The sequence below is a fragment of the Chionomys nivalis genome, chromosome 16 (assembly GCF_950005125.1).
Source record: "Chionomys nivalis chromosome 16, mChiNiv1.1, whole genome shotgun sequence".
Lineage (NCBI taxonomy): Eukaryota > Metazoa > Chordata > Mammalia > Rodentia > Cricetidae > Chionomys > Chionomys nivalis.
In genome coordinates this window covers 25,287,361-25,309,709 of record NC_080101.1, presented here as the reverse complement: position 1 = coordinate 25,309,709, position 22,349 = coordinate 25,287,361, and the positions used below count along the sequence as shown (strand labels likewise).

The 22,349-nt window shown below is 50.3% G+C and overlaps 1 protein-coding gene across 1 annotated transcript in view; it reads right to left on the bottom strand.

Moving 5' to 3' along the window:
• Shb (SH2 domain containing adaptor protein B) overlaps nt 1-22,349 on the bottom strand; it is a 113,044-nt gene that overhangs the window by 56,621 nt on the left and 34,074 nt on the right. The window contains exon 2 of the mRNA XM_057790589.1: nt 15,106-15,226. Within this exon, the coding sequence (XP_057646572.1) occupies nt 15,106-15,226 (121 nt within the window). The remainder of the gene's footprint in view (nt 1-15,105; nt 15,227-22,349) is intronic.

Below are 22,349 nucleotides of genomic sequence, written 5' to 3'. Positions count from 1 at the left end.
ACAGGCTCAGCATGAAGCTCCTGCTGCTTAAAACAAGAACCTACCCCACACTGCTTAGGGACTGTCTACTTGTTCTACAACCTTAAATGGCTGTTTTGAAAAGTGTCCAAATTGCCCTGCTGTGTGTCCAGAGGCCACAGGTGGGACCAGGAGGAGCAGCCACATGATGAAACTGTGGGCAACCTGTCCAGGGCCTGACTGAACACTTGAACTTCCGGAGGGCTGAGCCTTCCTTGATACCCTGGGAGAAGCTTTCTGAGTTTTGCAGGCTCAGCTGGACTCATGTGGAATCAGTTCTTATGGACAGTGGTCTTGAAGCTTGCCTAATTCACACACATCTAATTGCCAGATCCCAAGCCAAAATGCATGCAGATTCCATGGCCAGACGCAGGGGCCTGTGAAACTTCAAAGCAGTACTTACATAAGGTGACAGCTGGTGGAGAAGAAAGTTAAGTCAGTGAACACTTGCCTCTGAATCTACAACCCTTTTCTCCAGGACACTGGCTGGCTCCCCAGCCCTTGAACACTAGAGAGACACACAGTGACAACCTCAGGGAGGCCACTGCTTGGCCTGCTCTAAGTCAAGGTCAGCACCTGCCCTACCCACAAATGGGGACTTTCCCTTTCAGTTCCTGTTTTCCAAGGCCAGCTCAGACTTTACCTTCTACGAGTGGTGCTGAGTGCTATCCCTGACCCTCTTTGGGGACTCCAATTGTCCCTTTGGTTCCGGGATAAACACTGATAGCACTATTCTGTTCTAATATCAATTAATTACTCAAGGTTCCAAGACATTTCCAGTGCTGACTTTAAAAACTGCCATGTGAGCCTGGTGGTGGTGGTGGTGGTGGTGGTGGTGGCGGCGGCGGCGGCGGCGGCGGCGGCAGAGGTGGCCCATGCCTTTAATCTCACCACTTAGGAGGCAGAGACAGGTAGGTCTCTGAGTTCGAGGCCAGCCTGATCTACAGCGTGAGTTCCAAGACAGCCAGGATTACACAGAGAAACTCCATCTTGAAAAACAACAATAAAACCAAAATCAATCAAACAAGCAAAAACTGTCACGAGTCTGTGTATGCAACCTCTAGTCCTGGACTGTCTCTCTGCAGCCTCAGTCTCTGGGAGTCGAGGCTCTATGTGATGACTGTATCATGTGGCCCAGTGCCCACCTGCTATCTGCAGGATTCCAATGTGCTTCATAATGCAATCCAGGGAAAAGATCAGTTCAATGTTGGAGGGGGCGGGGCAGAAAGGTGAAGGTTCAGCAATTCCAGACTACACTAGGGTAAAGCCCAAACTCCTTCCTGGAAGTGGGAATGGAAAGTCACTGGACATGCGGCAACCACATGTCCTCACAAACCTGTGCGGCTCTGGCCAAGCTGGCTCCTGGGTGGCTCGCTCACCTCTGGCTATGGCTAGGCTGCTGTCACTCCTACAAATCTATCCTTTTATCACAACTGCCGTATCCGCATGGCCCTCAGGACCCAGCTCTGGTATCAGTTCAGTTCATCTGAAGGTGGTAGTAAATCCTGAGGGCCATCATGCTAGCTCACTCCTCTGCTATCCACAAGTACCATTCCCTTTTTTCTGCTCATCTTCTGGAGTTCAACTCGAAATTTGACCACTCAAAAGCCTTTCATGCTCCCTCTTTTCCTGGAATTTTGGTGAGTACATAGCATCCCTGCAGGGCTCCATGTTCAGAAAACCAAACCCAGGTCATGCTTGCCCCCTCGGCAGGGGCCTGGTTGGCCAAGTGTAACATTACTACTGAATGAACAGTACTCAATTTTAAGAGCTGCCACCCCAACCCAGACCCTCTCTGTGACCTGAGCAGTCCAGCCCCACCACCCCAGGCCAGGTTATCAAACAGTAGGTGTCCGACAGCATCCAACAGCTGGAAAAGGCAATGGGGGGGGGGCATGATACAACACACCCTGGGGTCTAAGTCCCCCACAGAAATCCTTGTTAGGGGAAAGGCTTTGGAAAAGGATGGAGACAGAGAGGAGGAAGGCTCGCTGCATTACTGGGGACAATCACACAGGTAGAGACTGACTTGTGTGTGTGGTGGAGCTGACTGGACTATATATAAAGCAGTTGCCTGGCTTATCTGCCCCCATAAAGGGTACACAGTGGAGATTATAACACAACTTCAAGGCTACAGGAGCAATAATGACCAGCAGCGGGCAGCTCTATGGGAGAGACAGTGGGAAAAGGGGCCCTACTAGTCAGACCGTGATCCTGCTGGCCCTGGCTTCCTCACCACAACTGGCTCCACGGCTGTAAACTCCCCTGAACCGCAGACGCCCAAGAGACTCAGGACATCCCTCAGAGCCAGACAAATGGTCTTGGCATGGCCCGTCTTCAAACCCAGAAGAGCACATGCTTGGATAGTCCCCAAATAGTTTTGGGGATGCTCATTTTTCAGGACAGAAGGAAAGATCACACAGTTCAACTAGTTATTCTGTCTGTAGCAATGCAACAGACTTCAAAGAAAGGCGTAGACGGCTGAAAGAAAAGGCTCATACTCATCGTGCCTCCAGAAGTCCTAGGTCCTGTGCGGCGCTGCTACTGGAGCACTGAGCAAGGCAGAGCAGAGTCTGGGCAGGGAAGAGTGCGGAGGATGGGAGGGCACGGCTGGAGGAAGACCTGGAAGTCTGTGGATCCGTGGGACAAAGCAAAGGCTTCTGGCAAGTGAGTAACATGATCCATGAGATCACAGACCTGGGAAACTCATCAGAGGACAGCAATGAGGGGAAGAAACTGGATGCCCAAGCTAGCTACTCAGCCCTCACTCCCTCCTTCCCAAGATCTCTCCCAGACAGGGGTGGGAAGACAGTGCAGCGTAGCCTAACTCCAATGGCTTCCCCCTTTACTTCTTTCTGATGCTGTCTGTGCATGTGTGCAATTAAGTACAATCAAGAAATATTTTTTTAAAGAAGCTGGGTATGGTACATGTCTTTAATTTCAACACTGAGGAGGCAGAGGCAGAGAGATCTCTGTGAGTTCCAGACTAGTCAGGGTTAAGTACTAAAACTCAGTCTCAAAATTGGAAAAACATTTTTTAAAAAAGCAGGCATGGTTAAATTAGGACCCATCTTGAAGTGGGTTTCCATAGAAAAACACCTCCCACCCCAGGGAAGCAAATGCTGTCTTCTGTTCGCAAACTGGTTTCTGAGATGCTGAGTGGAAGCTGTTGATACCTAGACCACATGTTACTTAGGGGTCTGACGGCAGCCGGGCTACCCTGGAGACCAGGAGCCAGTACAAGGGAGAAGGCTTCTGTGTTTGGGAGATGGGTGTTTCTGAGCTCGGAAGGATTTGCACGTGTCTAGAGTACTGTCTAAGTGGACTGCTACTACCACCAGTCCGAGTCTCCTAACACTGAAGCCCCTCAGGTCAGGTCAGAGAGACTGGAGAGACAGGGAAAACGTCAGACCAGGAGAGGGGGGTGAGCCGACGCTCCTGTTCTCCACTCATAATTCACCCCTATCACGTGTGGCACAGCTCTCTTCCCAGACTGCAAGGTTCTTCTGATCAGAACCATGCATGGCTGAAACCACCACACTATAGTAGGTGGCATCCATTGTTCCTTCAGCCCAACTAGGTCCTTGGGATTTGCGTGGGCATAGCAAGGAGACGTCAAAACAGACACATACCTCCACCTGCAATAGACAGAAAAACAAAAGGAAGAGATGGAATCCTGGTCTCAGAACCAGAGCCATGCACTACATAGTGTACACTCCTGGGATCCAATAGGGGTCTGTGAGGGACAGGGCCTGAGAATATGCATTCTCAATACCACCCCTGATGACCTTGCTTTTTCATAGAGCTATATACAAACAGACATGGCAAAAACCTCTGTGTGAGTCTTCAGGGTGGGCAGAGAGAACCTGGGAGCCTTTCAGAGTGCCTCTTTGCCATGTGCAGGATTCCTAAGCCTACAAAGCCCTTTGTGGAATGCTCCCCATCACAACTCTAAAAAGCATGTGGCACCCGGCCCTCAGCAGCTTGGGGCCCGGGGGTTTACGTGCCACAAGAAGGCCACAGTTCAGAAAATCACTCACTCAACCCAGACTGGACTGCAGTAGCCTTGCTTATGGTCTGGGCTAGGTTCCAGGCTCAATTTCCTCTGTGACTTCCAGAAAGTTCTTCAGCTTCTCTGTGCCTTCAAGCCCCCACCTATACAGAGGAGACAGTGTCCTTGCAGCAGTAAGGAAGTCTAAGAAGCAGGATGTGTTCAGCATGAAAATGCTAAGGAGTTTTCTGCCCACCTCACTGTGTCTTTGTGTCTCTGTCTCTCTCTGTCTCTCTCTCTCTGTCTCTGTCTCTCTCTCTGTCTCTGTCTCTCTCTCCTTTTTTTAGCAACAGGAAAGAGCCTGTTCTTTGCTCTCAGATTCTTAGACTGAATCAGCTCTGAGGTGCACTGGCATTTCACCGCCGCAGCCACGGCAGCAGTGGTGGCTCACCCTTTCTCCTAGCCAGGAAGGCAGGAGCCCTTGGGAGGCCAACTCTGAATGGCTCTTTTTATAATAGCGAAGCCTCAAGTGAGCATGTGTTTGTGTCAGTGCATACACAGGGAGCTGGAGCCACCCTGTCAGGAGAGGTGATTGCCAAGCCCATCTCCCTGGCACAGCAACATCGGGTAATTAAAGACGGTAATTACAACCCTGTGTCTAGTGTCAAAGCCAGGGCTCTTTCCAGCTTCGACTATGACTCTCCCTGAGTGCACAGGCATGCAGGTTCTGGGGGTTGGGGAGCCTGGCTCTTCTGTTATGTCTTCCGTTCTTTGAATGCTTTCACTTACTCTTCCTCCGTGTGGGCTGGGCTGCACACTCCTGAGCTGGGTCCTCTGCAGTCCTGTCTGACAGGACCACAAGCAGCCCTGAGAGTGGGAAGACAGTACTGGCTCTGGGCATTCCACTTAACTCCAGTGGAAGCTACATATTCCTAGGCCTGCATACTGGGCCCAGCTTGCTGATTCCAGGTCTCTGCTTTGCCTGCCCATACTGACTTCTGCAGCCTTGAAGACAAGATGTAGGAGGAAACAAAGAATAGAAAAACCATCTGTCTCCCCACAGTCTCAAGTTCCAGAGGACAGGAGTGGTGACAAGCAACCCTCAACACCGGACCTGTCTGAACGTAGGCTAAGGGAAAGCCAAAGGGATTGAGATGACACGCACAGCAGAGTCCTCCTTCAGGTTCCTGCTCATCTGCATGCACTGGCTTCCAGTTCCTTTCTTCGGAGAATAGCAAGGGATGCCCCTTCAGGGTTGTTTTAAGGACAAAATGAGATAATTCCTTAAAAGTGTTTTGTAATCAGTAAAAGAAAATGATTAGTCCCTCCTTCAAAGAACTGGGTGCTTCCTCCTGGAGGGAATGAGAGGAAGGTCAACTTGAGGGTTTTCTGAAATCCACAGACTTGCTGAAACAAGCAGTTTCCCCTCAGACCCTTAGCCTATGAGAGGAATTGGGGGGTGGGTGAGACTCATGGTGGGTCCCACAAGGCACAAGGACTTATTACATCACCCACTGCACTGGACAGAAGTGACAACCCCAAAGATATCAATCAAAGACCAGGGCATATACCATAGAGAAGCTACCTCCCAGTCACAGGTAACAAGCTCCCAGACACCAGGAGACCTCAGCTATGGGAGACCTTGGAGCCTAGCCTGGGACTACACCTCTACCAGTGGGGTGGAGTGGCAGAAATGAGCCCAGGGTATGGGGCTGGGGACCATACGGCAGCCAGGAGTCCCACAGCACTGGAGGTTCAGACACAGTGAACAGGAGCTGTGAATTTAAGGAGCTCACAGGCTGAACACATCAATAACAAATGGGCCTTCTCTCTTAACACTTGGGCACAAATTATGAGAGTAAAACACACGCCACTTAAGTTTGTACTGGTATAGCAGCCTGGAGTGTGCTGGGGATGAGGGTGAGGCCTAGGCAACTGTCTTGGGTAGACAGACACTGCACAGGACTTAAGTCCTGCAGCAAAACATGAGGGTTTCTGGGGTTGCTTTTCAGAACAGACTCTCTGGCCAACTCTAGCCAGCATATCACTTGCCTCTGAGTCTAACATCCTTCTCACCTGTAATCAGAGGAAAAAGTCTATTGTGAGCAACCAGCATCTACAGACAAAAAGAATGGACCACATCCAGTCCTGTAGGCCCCAATGTGCATACTAGATACAACTCCAAGTCACTCACCCACTAATGGACTGATTCCCTTTAGGCAGAGCCCAGGTGGGCTCCATCTTGCAGCCCTGTGCTTGCTGCAGTTCTGAGATCAGAATGCTCCACAAAGTCTCCTCAGCTCTCCTGTGATGTGCAGGCCAGGAGCACAGGCAGGCAGCCCTTCCTCTATTTTATTCTACTCTGATACCGCCCCACTCGTCTGTCCCAGAAAACACTGCAAGCCTTTCGGCAGACTCTTGGGAGAAGCACCTTTTAGTAGGGAATGGGAAATAGCACAAAACAGAGAAGGTAGCAAGCCTGGTAGCAGAAGTCTGGGAGCCATGTTTTGAGGCTCGGGAAGCCAGACCCCAAGTTCAAGGCCAACCAGGATAACACAGTAAGACACTGTCTCAAAATTAGAAAACACAGGTGGGATGTAGTTCACAGGTAGAGTGCTCTGCCAGACAAGTGGCTGTATGTTCAATCCCTTGCACAAGACAGGCAGTCAAGCTATGTGTGTGTGATGTGGGAGGGCACTCTGGCATCCATCAGTCCTACTGGATGGGGAGGCTGACATTAAGTAGCTGTTCTCTTGGCTCCTGGCCTCAGTTTTGTTTTTAATTGGGGGAGAAAAGGGACTGGCCCCAAGGGTCTACTCACGCTGACTTCACACTTGCCCCCAGTCCTGTCACTACCACCCCAGGACCACAGCTTTCCTCGGCTCACTATGGCTCCACTGACTTGCTTCTGCACAACCTGGGACGAACTCCCTGAAGGCCCACTGGGCTCCAGCAACCTCTGCAGCCCCTACTCCTGGTTCTCAAAAGAGAAACAGCTTAGCCTTGGGGGACACAGAAGAGGGAAAGCATAAGTTAACTCCATGAGCACAAAGACCGTGGGAGTCTAGGGAAAGCTGCAATTTGGCAGGTGGAAGGTTTCAAGGGACAGTAAACCTAAGCTGGCTGAGCCAGGAATGCCACCCCCAATTCATGTCCAGAGTGAAGGACCGAGACAGATATCTACATATCTGCTGAGGCAGCAGATTCTCCACAGACTCCCAATGTGCTGGGTCTCATATGGAAGGTGCCTGGAAAAGCCAGAGAGTAAGACTGGAGGGGATGCATGGCTGGGAAAACTGGGGACATGAGGGCGTGGTGGCAGTCCCCATATATATTCTTAAAGCCTGGTAGAATGGAAGGCCCTCCAGAGTCACAAGTCAGCATCAGGGAAGTCCAAGTAGACAGTGGCAGAGGTGAGATCTCGTTCTAGGATGGTCTACGTTCTCATCATTCCCATGACATTCCACCTAAACCAGCAGTCATTTGTCACAGGGGAACCTAGCCAGAATCTCAAACCCTGATGTTGCCAGTCAGAAGGACAGGGATCTCAGCTCTGCCCAGATTTTACCCCCAGTGTGGCAAAGAAATGGGATGTGGGGTTGGGGAGAGGGCTCAGGGCTAAAGTGCTTGCTGTGTCAAGCATGATGGCTGAAGTTCAGATCCCCAGAACGTAAATGCTGTAAATGGCCGGCCTGTAACTTCAGCCTCAGAAGGGGCGATAGCATTCCCCAAGCAAGCTGGCTAGCAAAATTGGCCGTATTGAGACTAGCCAGCCACATCTGCCTAAGATCCCTCCCTCTTCACTGAGTAGACAGTGATCTGGGGACGGTTCCCAGGATCAACCTCAGGCCTCTGCATGCATTCACGTATGTGTGTATAGACAGGAAAATGGAAACAGGGTGGGTGATATTTAAGTCATTAAAACCTGCAATGGGGGGGGGGAGTGAGATGACTCGGCAGATAAAGCACGTTGTTACACAGGCTGTCAACTTGAATTCAATCCTCAGAACCCATGTAAAGGTTAAAGGCAAGAAACAATGCCAAAGCTGTCCTCTGACCTCCACATGTATGGCAGAAATATGCCTACCTTCTAGTGTCATACACACATATTTAAAACAAGCAAGCAAGCAAAAAGTATTAGCAATGCAACCCGACTGTGGAGAGGCTTCTTCTCAACATTCAAACCCGAGGGTCAGTGACAAGCGGTCGGGCAGATTAAAAAAAAAAAAAAAAAAGCAGCATCATTTTATGTGGTCATGTTCAGGCCATTTGCTTCCGAAAGAACCAGAGGCAGTGTGCCACTGCGAAACACACTGGAGGGGGAAAGCCAGGATGGGAGGCACCTACAAGGTCAGTCTATCAGAACCACCAACTTTGTTGCCCTCAGTATCCATCCTCCACAAGCATGACCGGACAAGAAAAGCCCTCCGTGACAGAAAGGCCAGGAAGGGGGCAGAATTTCCTGGGACCTAGCTTTCTCACCCCTAAGATGGTAATAATCCCCCCAGGTTCCTCCCAGGGACCTAGGGAGGTTCCTGGCTAAATCTATAAATACAGACCTGTCACCTCTAAGTTTCCAGAAAGGCCACTTGAGCCCTACTTAGGAGGAGGAGGGGACATTAATTAGACAAATGACAGGGTTCAGAATAGTCATCAAACCCCTCTTCAGGCTTCAGAGGACAGAAGCAGAGGCTGGTGTCTTTGGTGAGCCCTGCAGATCCCTCAACCCAGGAACACAAACCTCTGTCTTGGCCTAGGCTTCTGGGGCACCCTGGGACCTGCCCTGAACGGACCCCAGCTCCTGCTCCAAGACACCAACGTAATTTGGTCTCTCTAGCCCCCAAAGGCACCGATATCTGAACTCAATGATTCCTGCCAGAGGAGCCTCCCTCCCTCCTCCGTAGCCAGAATGCTCCTAACGGGTAAGTGATGCTCCCCATCCTCCCACTCACTGAGGACCCCACTGAAGTCACCGGGCTTCTCCTGTCCCTTCCTTATGCACCGCACTGACTGGCAAGGTTTCCCAAGTCACCCTCCAGCAGCACCTGCACAGCCATTGCCAGGCTATTGCCTCAACTCTCTGACCTAGATAACTGACTCTCTTGGCCACAGAGCCACAGAACCAGTCTGCCAGCCAGTCCTCACTGTTCTATCCCACCCCATACCCAGGCAGACACATCATCCTAAAACAACTTCCGAACTATGTCTAGCCCCTGCAGGGTGTACCCAGGATAAAAGGAACAGGGCTGCAATGAACCTGAGTTCCTGAGTCTATGTGAGAACAGAAGTCTCCACTCTGCTCTTGATAAATACAGACCCTGAGTTCCAGGCCTCGGGAACCATGGCCAGGTGACAGTGCCCTCCTTGGTCCTGAACTGACTCCAAGCTCCATGAGAACAGGGGTTTTGCTCATCAATAAACTCTGGCACTCAGAACGTCTGAGCGAGATAAAATATAAATAAAAGACAGAGACTGCTCAAGCTAAGTATTGAGACAAGATCAAGCAGAGAAAAGGATGGGTGAACCGTCAGACAAGACGCCAGCAGAGCCCAGAGACCAGGGCTTCCCTTTAGCATCACCCTGTGTGGCCCAGTTCCCACCCTTGATCTTCACCCAATCCCCATGTCCTTCCAAGACCATATCTCTCCAATGTCATTTGACCTGCTTTATACTAAAGACAATCATGTGCTTGCAGGCAGGAGCACTTAACTGCCATAGAAAGACAGGGTCTTGCTATATAACCAAGGCTGGGCTCAATCTTCTTTGGTCTTGACCTTCAGATACTGGGTTACAAATATATCTGGCTCTGTTCTGGTCTTGCTGCATCTTTCCTGAAAAACCTGGATGTACTCAGTGTCAGGAGTTCCTGTGGGAGAGGGCAGAGGAAACAACTCTGGGGGTCCATCACCATGGAAACCCAGCTTCCCACCTCTCCACCCACCCTGTAGCTGGGCAGGTGAGAAGTACAGGGTTGGGTGTGTAAGCTCCACTCTTTCTCAAGAACAGGGAAGTCATCGCTGACTAATCCATAATCTATTTACACTTGATTATCTCCTTCCTGTCCAGTGGGTAAGATTTTCCAGTAAATGACAGACCAACCAGGGAACTGCACCATCCCTGATGGAACCCTCTTGCCTGCCAGATGGGAGGACGCCAGGCCAGGCTTCAAAACATTTCAAAACAAGGACCAGGAGGGGACCCGCTCTGTAAGTTGGGAGACCAGCTCTGCTAAGTGCAACTGTGGCCAGTGGATGCCTGTCTGGGTCCCAGGTAGAAAGAATGCCATGCCAAAAGACTGTTCTTTATCTTGTCAAGGGAACACTGTAATCACCAAGGCAGACTAAAGCACGAACCCACCAGGGGCAGCTGGGGAGTAAGGGACACAAGCAGGTGCAGGAACCCTTTGGAAAGTAGATGTACAGGGCAGAGTGGGTGAGGATGAAGGGGACATGTTGGGAACAGAATCCACTGCACTGTGAAGCCTGGAGAAGGGCGAGGCCGGTCCTCTGCAAGAAAGGCCCTGCACTCTCTAGTTCAGTTGTCCAAAACAACACAGATGGCAGCGAACAGAGAGATGGGAATCTCAGGTGAGGCCCAGGGCCCTTCTCTGAGAAGTATCCGTTGGACTCTAGACCAGAAGCAGAGACCAGACTAGGAGGGTCAGAGGGTGGGTACTCTTCCTGTCTGGGAGCAGAGGTCAACATCTACCACCTGCTAGAGACTTGGGAGTACTGCACAGGAAAGGCCAGGAGATTCAGAACTACCAGGGTTCTAGCAGCCCCGAGAGACTCCAGAAGCGGTACTCCATAGATTTACAGTCAATCCAGATCTCTTTCCTTTTTTGGATCCGTTTGACACCTGGTGATAAAAAGCAGAATCCACCTTTACAGATGAAGGAATGAAGCAGAGGGGGAAGAAACCTGACCAGGGCCATGTGGCAAACCAAAGACTAGAGGCCCCACCATTTCCTGCTTTCCTCATAAAGAATACTGTTTTCGATATAGCATCTGCTACTATTTCTGGAAAGTACACGGCCACCAGAGAGGCTGCACAAGAGGAGGAGATAACAAGCGATACGTCCCTCTGGCCTCTTGACAGCACAACTACCACATACAGGGTTTCAAAGAGAAGACGAGCAGGACCAAGGAGGTCATGCACAGTGGCAGCGCTCTGTGGAAAGACCTCTCTTGGTCTATTATGCTGTAAGGCTGATTTAGTAATGACGACAGCTAAGGAGTTTTTAATGTGTAATTACAAATTTAAAAGTAAGTGAAAATGCTTTCAATTAATACCAAAGTGACTCATCTTAGGAGTCCTGAGTGCTTCTGTCAAGGATGTTGGAGGCAAGAGGGGAGCCCAGGCCAGAGTGACCTTCCCTTACTTCCACAGTCCCTTGGAAGAGCTATGACTGGGTTCTGAGGAATATGCTGTTAGCAAGCATGCAAAGGCTGGATGGGGTACTACTGCTTCCTTTGCTGGCCTCAATGTGCTCTGCGAACTGGCAGGAGAGTGCTTGGCCCTCTCATGCTCCACCAGGGCTAAATGAGTGAAGCCGTGGAGTGTGCAGGGAAGTCCTCCACTAAACTAATGACCAACTGTCAGCCGTATCATCTCATACAAAGCCCCCTCGAGTCAAAGGCCTCTCACACTCAGGCTCTGCTCTAGTAGTCCCGCATACTTGTCCTCACTGACCTACAGTCCCAATTCTTTTGCATTTTTATTTAATATTATTTTTGATTAGGTATGTAAGTGGGAGAACTGTAATGCATCTGAGTGCATGTGTCCACAGAGACCGAAAGATATCAGGTCTCCTGGTGCTGAGATAGCTGGGACAGAGACTTGGGGAAAGGTATAGCTGGCCTGTAGCTGGGTCTGGTGGCACAGGCCCATGGACCTAGGTACTCAGGAAGCCGAAACCTACCTGGCTCACCAAGACCACCACAAATAAGAAGACTTGGGAAACAGCTGTTCAGTGTTGGAATGTTTGTCTGAGGTCCTAGGTTCAACCCCAGCACGGAGGCAAAAAACAAAGGAACAAAATACTTGGGCTTCACCTGAAGCAGTCTGAGCACTGGCCCAATAGGAAATTTGGTCTAAGGACGTCAAATATGTGTGGGGGTAAGAAAGAAACCTAGGAATATTCTTTTTTTTTTTTTTTTTTTTTTTTGGTTTTTCGAGACAGGGTTTCTCTGTAGCTTTGGAGCCTGTCCTGGAACTAGCTCTGTGTAGACCAGGCTGGTCTCGAACTCACAGAGATCCGCCTGCCTCTGCCTCCCGAGTGCTGGGATTAAAGGTGTGCGCCACCACCGCCCGGCGAAACCTAGGAATATTCTTGTCTTTCATTCTGAGGTAGCAGAGCAGAGAAGAAGCCAAGATCAGAATCTGAGAGTCGAGCCAAGGAAGACCTGTTCCCTTCATGGGGCCAGTCCCGAAAAATAGGACAATCTGTGTGTGAAAGTAGTCACAATAAATCATGGAATCTCAAGGGTTCAGGGTTAACATGGACCTCAGGTCGCTGGGAGCCACTCAACCATCTGAAATGTAACAACCCTTCCCAATGTTCTCTGCTTTAACACCACTGAGGACAGGCTGATTACTGACTCACATTTAAATAGCCTCACATTTAACCAGTGGCTTCAAAATAAATCTCACAAGGATTAACTCTTTTTGTTTTTTTCTACCCTCAGTTTTCCAATTCACCAAAAGGAATGGCTGGAGGTCTCTGGCTCTCCAGCTGGGTCTTTTGTCTTGTGGAAGGAGCTGAGGGTTTACCAAGTGAGGGCTTCTTCACTCAGGCAAGGCAAATGCTCCCCCACTGAGCTGCACCCTCTGATCTGTGCTGCCAGGTTTTGAGGCAGTTCTGCAAGACACTCAGGTAGTGAGGTAAACAGGGCTCTAATAACCAGAAGGCACCTGGGCACGGAGGCTCCTGCAGGTGTCACAAGCAGAGCCCTGGAGACAATGAGCTGAGGCATCAGAGGAAGCTACTAGTGCTTACTTAGGGGCTGGAACCAGTTGTCTGTTTGCAGAAGCTCCCAGGCCAACTATCTGGAGCTAGGGTCGCAAAGGGGCAAAGGTCATCAGTGAATCCAGCATGAGATGGCCACAGCACCAGTCCCGCAAAGAAGGTGCTAGACGGTCCTGACGCGGGAAGCAGCTGGGTTGCCAGGGGCTTCAGTTCTCCACTGGTAAAAACAGGTCCTCCACTCCGATTCCACATTAACCAGTGCAAACGAGGACTAGAGAATCTGACCACTTCTGTTGTCACTGCTACAGGGAAAACCAGAGGCACGGATGCTGCCCGAGTTGCCTCTAGTGAGCAGCCCAAAGCAGCCTTGCACAGCACACTGCACACTGCCTGACTTAAGGTACTTACTCTACAGGAGAAACTGAATCCCAGAGGTTGTTTGGGTGGCATGTGCTTATACCAGATGTGCTTCACTACAGCCTGGGGCCCTTCCAGGCATGGGACACTGCTCTGGACTAGATCCAGTACACACAAGAACAGAAATTACAACAGTGACCCTAAACGGGTCACTCTCAAAGCTTAAATAGATGGGCTGAAATATGGCTAGGTAGGTAGAGAGCATGCCTTTGCCCAAGACCTGATTCCCAGCAGTATGTAACTGACCGTGGTGGCACATCCTTGTAAACCTAGCACCAAGGAAGGTCAGTCAGGGCTAGAGACACAGCCTAAACACTTAAAACTTCCTGGGCCAACCATCCCATGGCCACCTCCAGCACCAACCTTTCCCTGATTTTCCCCAAAGCAAGTTTTGGGTCTCTTTACGGATCTGAATCCCTTCCTGGAGCACTTACACACTGACAGCTCACCCCGGACCATGCCCACGATATCAACCACCACAGTGATGGTACACACCAAGACTCGAGAGACACAACAAGCCCTGGCAAGATCCTCACCATCAGAAACTGCCCCTGTCAGTGCTGGAAAAGATGTGGGTAAAGTGAGTCATGGTCTCCCAGTGAGAAAGAGGACAGCAAGGGCAGCAAACATTAGGTACTTTGCATAGCATAGCCACCAGCTGTTCTGGAAGCCACAGAATCCCATTCTGGGATTACAAGGTACCCTCCTCTTCTACCAGTTAAGCAATGCCATGAACTGGCCTGCTTCCACATTTGCCTTGGCTGGAAGTTAGCTCCAAGTAAGGTTTTCTGCCCATTTCTCTGCACTCGGGGTTTTTGAGCAAATTCTCCTATAGCTTTTGGTATCTCTAGATGACTGTATTCTGATCTGAAAGTCTTTTTCTGATGTTGGTAAAACACAAGCCAATAAAACGTGGGGAAGGGGTGGGTGAAAGGGCTCAGCCTAAGGACCTGAGTTCAATCCTAGGGACTCACATGGTAAAAGACCGATTCCCGTCACTCTATCATCCACATGTGCATGTTGTATATTTTTTTATAGATTTATTTATTTATTATGTATACAGTATTCTCAGTATTCTGTCTGCGTGTATGCCTGCAGACCAGAAAAGGGCACCAGATCTCATTACAGATGGTTGTGAGCCACCATGAAGTTGCTGGGAATTGAACTCAGGACCTTTGGAAGAGCAGGCAATGCTCTTAACTGCTAAGCCATCTCTCCAGCCCTGTTGCATATATTTTGCACACACTCGCAATAATTTTTTTTTAGTATGAGATAAAACAGCACACTGCCCCTCAGCTGTCACTGTGAGCGAGCACTCTTTCACAGTGAAGGCAACAACATGTGCAGCAGGCCTCGCTTGCTATCATTTAACTGTGCTCTGTCCCCCTAGAACTGGAGACCTGTTCACCAGCTGCTCCACACAGCAGGTGGTGGTGGTGCTGGTAATGGGGATGGAGTCTTCAAACAGAGACTAATGCCAACTTGTGTAAGTGACTGGGCACCTGGCTCTGTAGGGCTGGGGCTGTCGCTATAAGAACAGGCAAGCTCCTCCCTGTCTCTTCTGTGCAGTTTGCTGGTTCTGCTTTTTGCCATACTCTGATGTAGCGTGAGGCCCTGGACAGTATGTCCACCTGAGAAAAACCTCAGTCTTGGGTATTCTGTTATCGCAATAGAACACAAACTAAAACTCTGTGCCAGCCGCTCTACTTACCTGTCATGATCCTTTGGGCTTCATAGGGCTCCATGTAGCCAGCGCTTTCCCCCTTTCCGGTTTTGCTCTTGAGGTCATTCTTGGCATCAAAAGGATCTGAGTAGTCATCAGCTATGGTCACCTGCAGGGAGGAAGAAGAGTGTGAGGCCATCGTTGGCTTTGTTTCACCACCCTTCGCAGCCAGGCATTGCTCCGGACAACAGAAACTGCTCCTGGTCTGCTCAGCACGGAGGGGTGGAGAGTCAGACACGTGAGCCCACCCTGGGGGAACTGGAAGGGCAGCTGGGTAAAGGCCGGTGACAAAGGACAGAGATGAGGACCTGTAGTCTTGCAGAGTCTAAGACTATGTTTAACCGAACAGAGAGAAAGTTGGGAGATCAGAGTTTAGAAATGCTGGCAGGCCCTCGGTGCCAGCTGAGGCACAAGACCTCAGCCAAGGATAGCTGCACTCAGCATTCCACTTGTCTCCAAACCTGGAACACAATCCCGCTGTGGGTCATCACACAACAATTCGGTGAGATCAACATGCTATAAAAGACGAGTGTGGCCCTACACAGGCCAAATGAGAACACTAAACTCAGTGCTGTACAGATACCAAGGGTTAAAAAAAAAAAAAAGGCTCAGAAGCCCAAGGAGGTCCATGGTGGGCAGCAGCGTCCCCAGATCTTCCCTCATGAGGCCAATCCTAGTGCCCTCACCTGGCAGCAGGCCAGAGCCCTGCCAGCCCTTTGACTAACAACAGGGGAAGAATGAGTCATTGGGGCAGGTCTCGGGCTGGGCAAGGACTCTGAAGAACTGGCATTTGTAGAATTCCTGCGGCCCTAGAGGTGAAGGGCGACAACATCCAGTTGAAAGCTTCAGAACACAGTACCTTTCCGCTCTTTTCTAACTCCCTGAGTCCTCACTCTCTCAACCCACACTTCATCACAGATCAGCCTCACCCTAAACTGAGAGCCCTTCCCCCACGACACCCCCCCTCCAGGTTAGGTGTCTAGCAACGGGCAAATAAGTCCTCAGTCTCCCAGCTGCTGCCCCAGGGAGGGAGGAGGTTAGCATCCCCTTGATGAATTGTTATTTAAATTGTGGGTTTAATTAGAAACCACGGGAGCCGGAGCCACTCTTTTCTCTGGGCTCCTGGAATGCAAGGTATTTGCAAAGGCCTGTAAACCCAGCAAAGAGAAAGACCCCTGTCTGCCTGGTGAATGTCAGCCTGTGGCAGCCCTGGCAGGAGGCACAAGTGATGCCCACAGAGGGACTTTCAATCGCCCCTAGTCATTAAACTGGACCGTACCCATCAGAGAGGACCCAGGCCCAGAGCACCCAACACCCAAGTAGATAAACCAGGTCAGACTCTGGGTCCCAGGGGCTCCAGATGAAGACGTGGTAATCAGTGCCTTTCAGGAGACTCAAAGGACACCAGGCTAAGAAACGGGGTTGGGGAGAGCTAGGCTTGCCTTTGTCTTTCATTTGATCTTTGCATTCCACCATTTGCAGAACACATTAAGAGTCGTGGACGTGAAGCGCTGTCAGCCAGAACAGTTCAGAAGTGGGTCTTGTGGACAGAGCTTTGAGTTCAAGGAACCAGACACCCCAATGGAGAATGTTTCCTACATAGCTGTCGCAAGAGACACCTAACTCTGCTGCTCCCGGTCCACATGCCTTCACTGTCTTTGCAATCTGAAAATCCTCCTCTGGTTTGCAATGACGATGGGAGGGAGGAAGTGTTTCCCCTAAGGGGGAAAATTATTTGGGTTTTTTGCTGGAGACCATGGGTGGTAAGGTGGTGCCCAGCCTGGCTGGAGTCTCCGAGTAATTCAGCAATCAGCATTCCAGCCCCTTTCGGAAGTGCTCTATAATTTGCAAACACGGAGACTTGCAGGACATAAACCAAATCTTTGTTCACCATGGGATGGGAGCGCTGGGAGGCCTGTAATAAAGCAGGCACTATCTATATTTTCTAATTAAAATGAGCTCAGGCTGCCATAGGCCCCCAGCTGCCTGCCTTGCTTACCTCCTTTTCAATAAGAATTTACAAATCCTAAAAGCAGGAAAACCCCCTAGTCTCTGTTGACATGTGGTTCCGGTTATACCTGCTGACAGCTGGGAATGCTTCCGTTAAAAAAAAAGTTTAAAGTTCTATTAGTTTAAGAAGCAAATCAGAAAGTTCCTAAAATGTATTTTTAATCAATTTGCTTTTGAACTTCAAAGTGAGGCTGGTGGAGGGGGTAAGTTTAAGCAACCCGAAACTTGGCAAACACAGCCCCAAACGGTCCAACCTTACGCAAATCACGTCCTAGCTCAAAGTAAAATTTTAACCAGGTGGTAGAAGTGGAGCAAAAGATGGCAGAGCCCCTTGTGAACAGCCATAGCAGAATTGTCCTGGTCACCTGGGGCTCATGGGCAGGAGGTGTGCCTCTAAGCTGCCATACATTCCGATGAAATGAGTGGCTGTCCATAGACGTGGGCTTGCTGGGGTCGCTATGCTTAGAAGATCTTCCTGTAAATCTGTATCAGCAGTTCAACTGCACGAGCAGCTTGCTTTGGGAAGCCAGGTCCCTGGCCCTGCATTAATGGACACAGGACAGGGATCCAGGCCACATCTTCCTTGGCTCTCTCTCCCCTAGGAGAGCTTTCATGCAATGCAGGTGACCCAGCTCAGGCTAGAGAGTTTTCACAGCTCACAAAACATCCCCAAGCAGGGCCAGACCCAGACGCTGAGCAGTCCAGGAGGCCCTCTGGGCCAGCCCACAAAGCCTGACCCCCACACTGGTATTTAGATCCCACCATATCCCAAAACTCCTCAACATCATGGCTCTCTGGGCTGCTATGTTTACCATGGGGATTAGCTGTGTGATAGGAAGCAGTCTTCCTGTCCATCCCCAAGGGAAGTGCTAGAGGAAGGTGGGTGTTGCCACTTGGCTACCCTTCCCGATGCCTGGGTGAGTATTTTCATTGCTCTTGTAAGATAGCTGCCCCTGCATGGATAACTGGGACCTCTCATGGTAAGTAGCAAGGGACACTCTGAGAGCTAACTTTTAGCAGGATTAATAGAAATCTCCAAATACACGTAGTCTGACTCAGCAATTTCACATCTCAGTATTTACTCCTAATTGTACACAAGGGAACATGGGCAAAGATGCTCACTAAAGTATTAATGGGAAGTCCCCGTAACCTCAATATTCACCAACAGAGGAACTGCTAAGCATGCCGTCTCAGCCCACACTGGGGATTATTGTCCAGCACGTTAATATTCGTGATGCTAACAGAGTTCTCCATGAGTTGTTTGCTCTGAAAGGTTTTATAAATGGTATGCTAAATACAACATACCTATTTATGAGAAATGAAACAGGAACCTGAACTGATCAGTAGGAGAAAAAGTCAGCAGAGGGCTGGTGCCTAGACTGATGTGTGGGTAGGGTGAGGGCTGCAAACAAGAAGGGCCTATTTATGACTTACTGTGTGACATGCAAACCCAAACTTGCGGCAAACTGTTCTACCACAGGTTATTTTTGGAACAGCAGACAGACTGCTTCCCAAACCTGTCTGAAGACAGAAATGGCCCAAAATGGTTGTTAAGGCCTCAACTGTCTGTGCACTTAACAAGCGTCCCAGGTGATTCTTATCAGGAAGAAAAGAAAGAGCAGGCCCTGCCCACTAGTCTAAAGGTAAACCTACAGTCACTATTCTGGAATTTCACTTTTCCCAGGGACTTCCCAGCGACTTCTCAGCTCCGGAGGGTCAGCAGGAGTGAGAACTGACCTTGGTCCACCGTTTGAGAACCGACTTTAGATGCAGGAAGCAGGGAATCCTCTGAAATTTTGAGAGCTGGTTCCAACTGAGTGACATGGCCTATGCAGGAGGGTCCCCCCCAGGAAGCTCTCTACCTTGTACCCTCCCCGTCCAGAGACCGAGGGACCCAGGAGGTTCCCAGTCCACAAGACCACAGGACTCGCCATTCAGGTGTTTTTCAGGCCTTGTTTACCAGGCTCTCAGCACACATGCGCACGGACTTGCAGCACTGCCAAGAACAGCCACTGTAGAAACACACTCAAGTCCTACATCCAGTCTTCTAACAAAAGGAGGAGGAGAGAGCAGCTGCCATCATCTAAGAGGGGCACATGCACCAGCCCACACCAGCTCCTCAGGCACTGACTGCCAGCACCGAGTACCTGCTGCTTCCGCAAACTGGTACAGCGGTTCCAGTTCACTTGTGGGTTTGCAGAACGGGGGTCTCTGCGATGCTTTTCCATCCGTGGGAAGTTAGAGGGAGGCAAGCCACGAGGTCATGGCGTTTTTCTGTTGACTCCAGGTGAGGACATCTGAGTAACCTCGAGGACATCTGAGTAACCTCGAGTTTGCTATTTCTCACTGACTCACCTCTAACACTGACCATAGCTTCATTACCAGTTTGAGGTCATGGACGACAAGCGGAAACTGCCTCCCCCCCATGTTTACACTCACCCACAGAGTATATTATATAGGTACATGGTGAACCCCAGATTCATTCCACAGCAAGCCCTCTCCCACTAGAACCACTTTAACCAACAGGAAAAACAAACATGCTGTGTGCTGTGCTGAGGGGGCAAGTGGAGGGCCATCAGGAGCTGGCTCCATGGTAAGTCACCACTAAAACTGCACAGTATAGAAAGACAAAGTGGTATGCACCTTTAGTCCCAGCACTCTCTGAGTTCAAGGTCAGCCTGGTCTACAAAACAAGTTCCAGGACTAGCCAGGGCTACAAAAAAAAAAAAAAAAACCTGTCTCAAAAAACAAACAAAGCAACAACAAAAAAACACCACCACCACCACCACAACAGTGTGACAGAACCTGTCATTCACCAGTGGATAGTGGGGGCAGGGCACCACATGCATTATGGTCCTGTGTTTTTTCTCTTGCTTGTTAGTTTGAAGTCCAGGGCCCATGATCCTTTCTGTCATTTGGGGCTCAGGAGGGCTCCCTGAAGGTGAGAACCACGCATGTGGGAGCATTACATCCTCACTGCATCAAGGCAGTTAAGCTCTGTGACTGTCCCCTTATGAGGACTAGACAGGCCTTGAGCCCACTGTGATACAGGACATGGCAGGCCTGGCATCCACTGGATGGAGACTCTGTTGCTATACCAACAGAGATGGTGTTAAACAGAGCTGTGGGAGTGTAGAGAGGGGGGCTGTGAGGGAAGCAGTAGTGGACAGATGTTTTGTGTACACTGAGAAGCTGCACAGAAATGAAAGAGCAAGCACACTGTCTGGGAAAGGAAGCTCCTGCTACTGGTGCTGTCCAGTTGGAGGCTCTGGGTGGAAAGTCAGTTAACTGGATGCCACAGGCCACTGCTCTTGGTGTCTCTAAACTTGGACATGCAGCTCTGGGCAACCCATGGCACAAGCAGCCCAGCTTTAAGGGCTGATCAAATGAGCAGTTGTCCTTAGAGCCCACACCAAGCCAGTGGGGCTGAGGGGCACCTGCTTGGGGTCACGCAGACAGGCACACAGAGGGATGGCACTGCACAAAGGTCATGGCTGAGCAGCAGCAGTGCAGACAAGCAGCACTCTGGAACAGGCTCTGCTAACCAGCTCTGGGTAGCTCTAGGAAACCTGCTTTATTTCTCTGCACTCTGGAGTTCCCCTGGGAGCTGAGGAGCATGGTTTGCATCTCAGTTTCAGAGATGTTGTAAGGAGCAAGTAAGATGATTCTGGGATGTGTCAGTGTTTATGAAGAACAGGCTGAGTGCTTGTTCCAAAGGAGGACACACTTCCTATGTACCAAGGACCCATACACACTGTGCGATGCAAAAACCTCAAGACAGGAAGGACCTCTATCCGTGAAGCCAAAACCTAAAGGTGAAAACCAAAGATCTGGGAAGCCCTCAACCCTCCTCACTTAAAGCCCAGTAATTACACAGAGGAAATGATTGCAATTAAGCATGCCAACAGCTGTCACAGGTCTTAGTCTGCCCCTCCCCCCAGCCCAGAAGAGCCTCTAGGAACAGCCCTCTCTTCTCTCCTTCTGCACGTAGGGTACCTCCTCACAACTTAGCAAACTCCAGAGGTTCAAGGCCACTCGTACACTGGGAGATAACAGTGTGCTCCCCACCTCCAGTGTATAAGTCTCAGAGATGTCCACAGATCCAGCTGTGACGCCCTACGTAGATTTACAAGCAAGAGCCCTTACTTGCCTCTCCCTGTCCTCATGGGTGTTGACCAGCATAGACCAACCCCGGTACAGGCACGCCAATAAATCATTTCTGACACAGTAAGGAAATTAATTTGGGAAAGATTAATTAGCTGCATTCATGCAATCAGCCGCAGCTTCTGGAAATGAGGATGGGAGGGATCTCTTCAACTCAAGACTTAGAAATGGGTTCCCTTTCTTCCTCTCACAAGCTGACTCAATCTCAAGCCACTCTAAGCCCAAAGCCCCCTTTCCTTACAGAAGAGTACCTACCAAATGCTCGGCCCTCAAACTCCAGCACAATGGAGTTCAGGACTTAGTGATTCTGTCATGTGGGATGCCATCATTATTGCTTTGTTTGTTTTGAGACAGTCTGTGTGTAAGACCGAGCTGTCCTGAAACTTGCTTTGTAGACCACACTGGCCTTGAACTCACAGATTCACCTGCCTCTGCCTCCCAGTGCTGGGATTAAAGGCGTGCGCCACCACCGCCCGGCAAGGATGAAAGTGATCTACACTGAGCTGAGCTCTGCCTCCCCCACGGACAATATGACCTTTTAGTTGACATTCTACCACAATGCCCTTTCACTAACTGTCCATCCTGTCCCACATCAGGAGGTCAGGGAAGCAGATGCAGCCCCCAGCCCCCACTTTCTAGTCCTGCCCCTCCCACAGCCACAGCTGCCTGCCTTAAATACCTGCAGGTTCCAGCTTGTCACGAAAAAGACATTCCAAACCAGCCTCTGTTGGCTCCAGTCAGGCCCCACTCGCAGTCCACTTTCTCTCTCATGCACCCACTCCACTTTTAGCACCCTCAACCCACCCAGACTGTTAATCTGGGTAGAGGCTGGAACACAGGCTGGCCCAACCCTGTTCACCCCAGAAATTTACTGTCGAATGTTAGGGACAGGCCTGTTAGCATCTCTATAGCATTGAGAGCTTCTATTTTGAACTTAGAAATAACTCAATCCTGGAGCTTCCCAACTACTGTCTCCAGGACAGACTCGCCCAGCGCCAGCGGTGTTTCACACTGCGGGGAGAACCCTGGGAGGCAGTCCAGCCAGTCTCAAGTCTTGG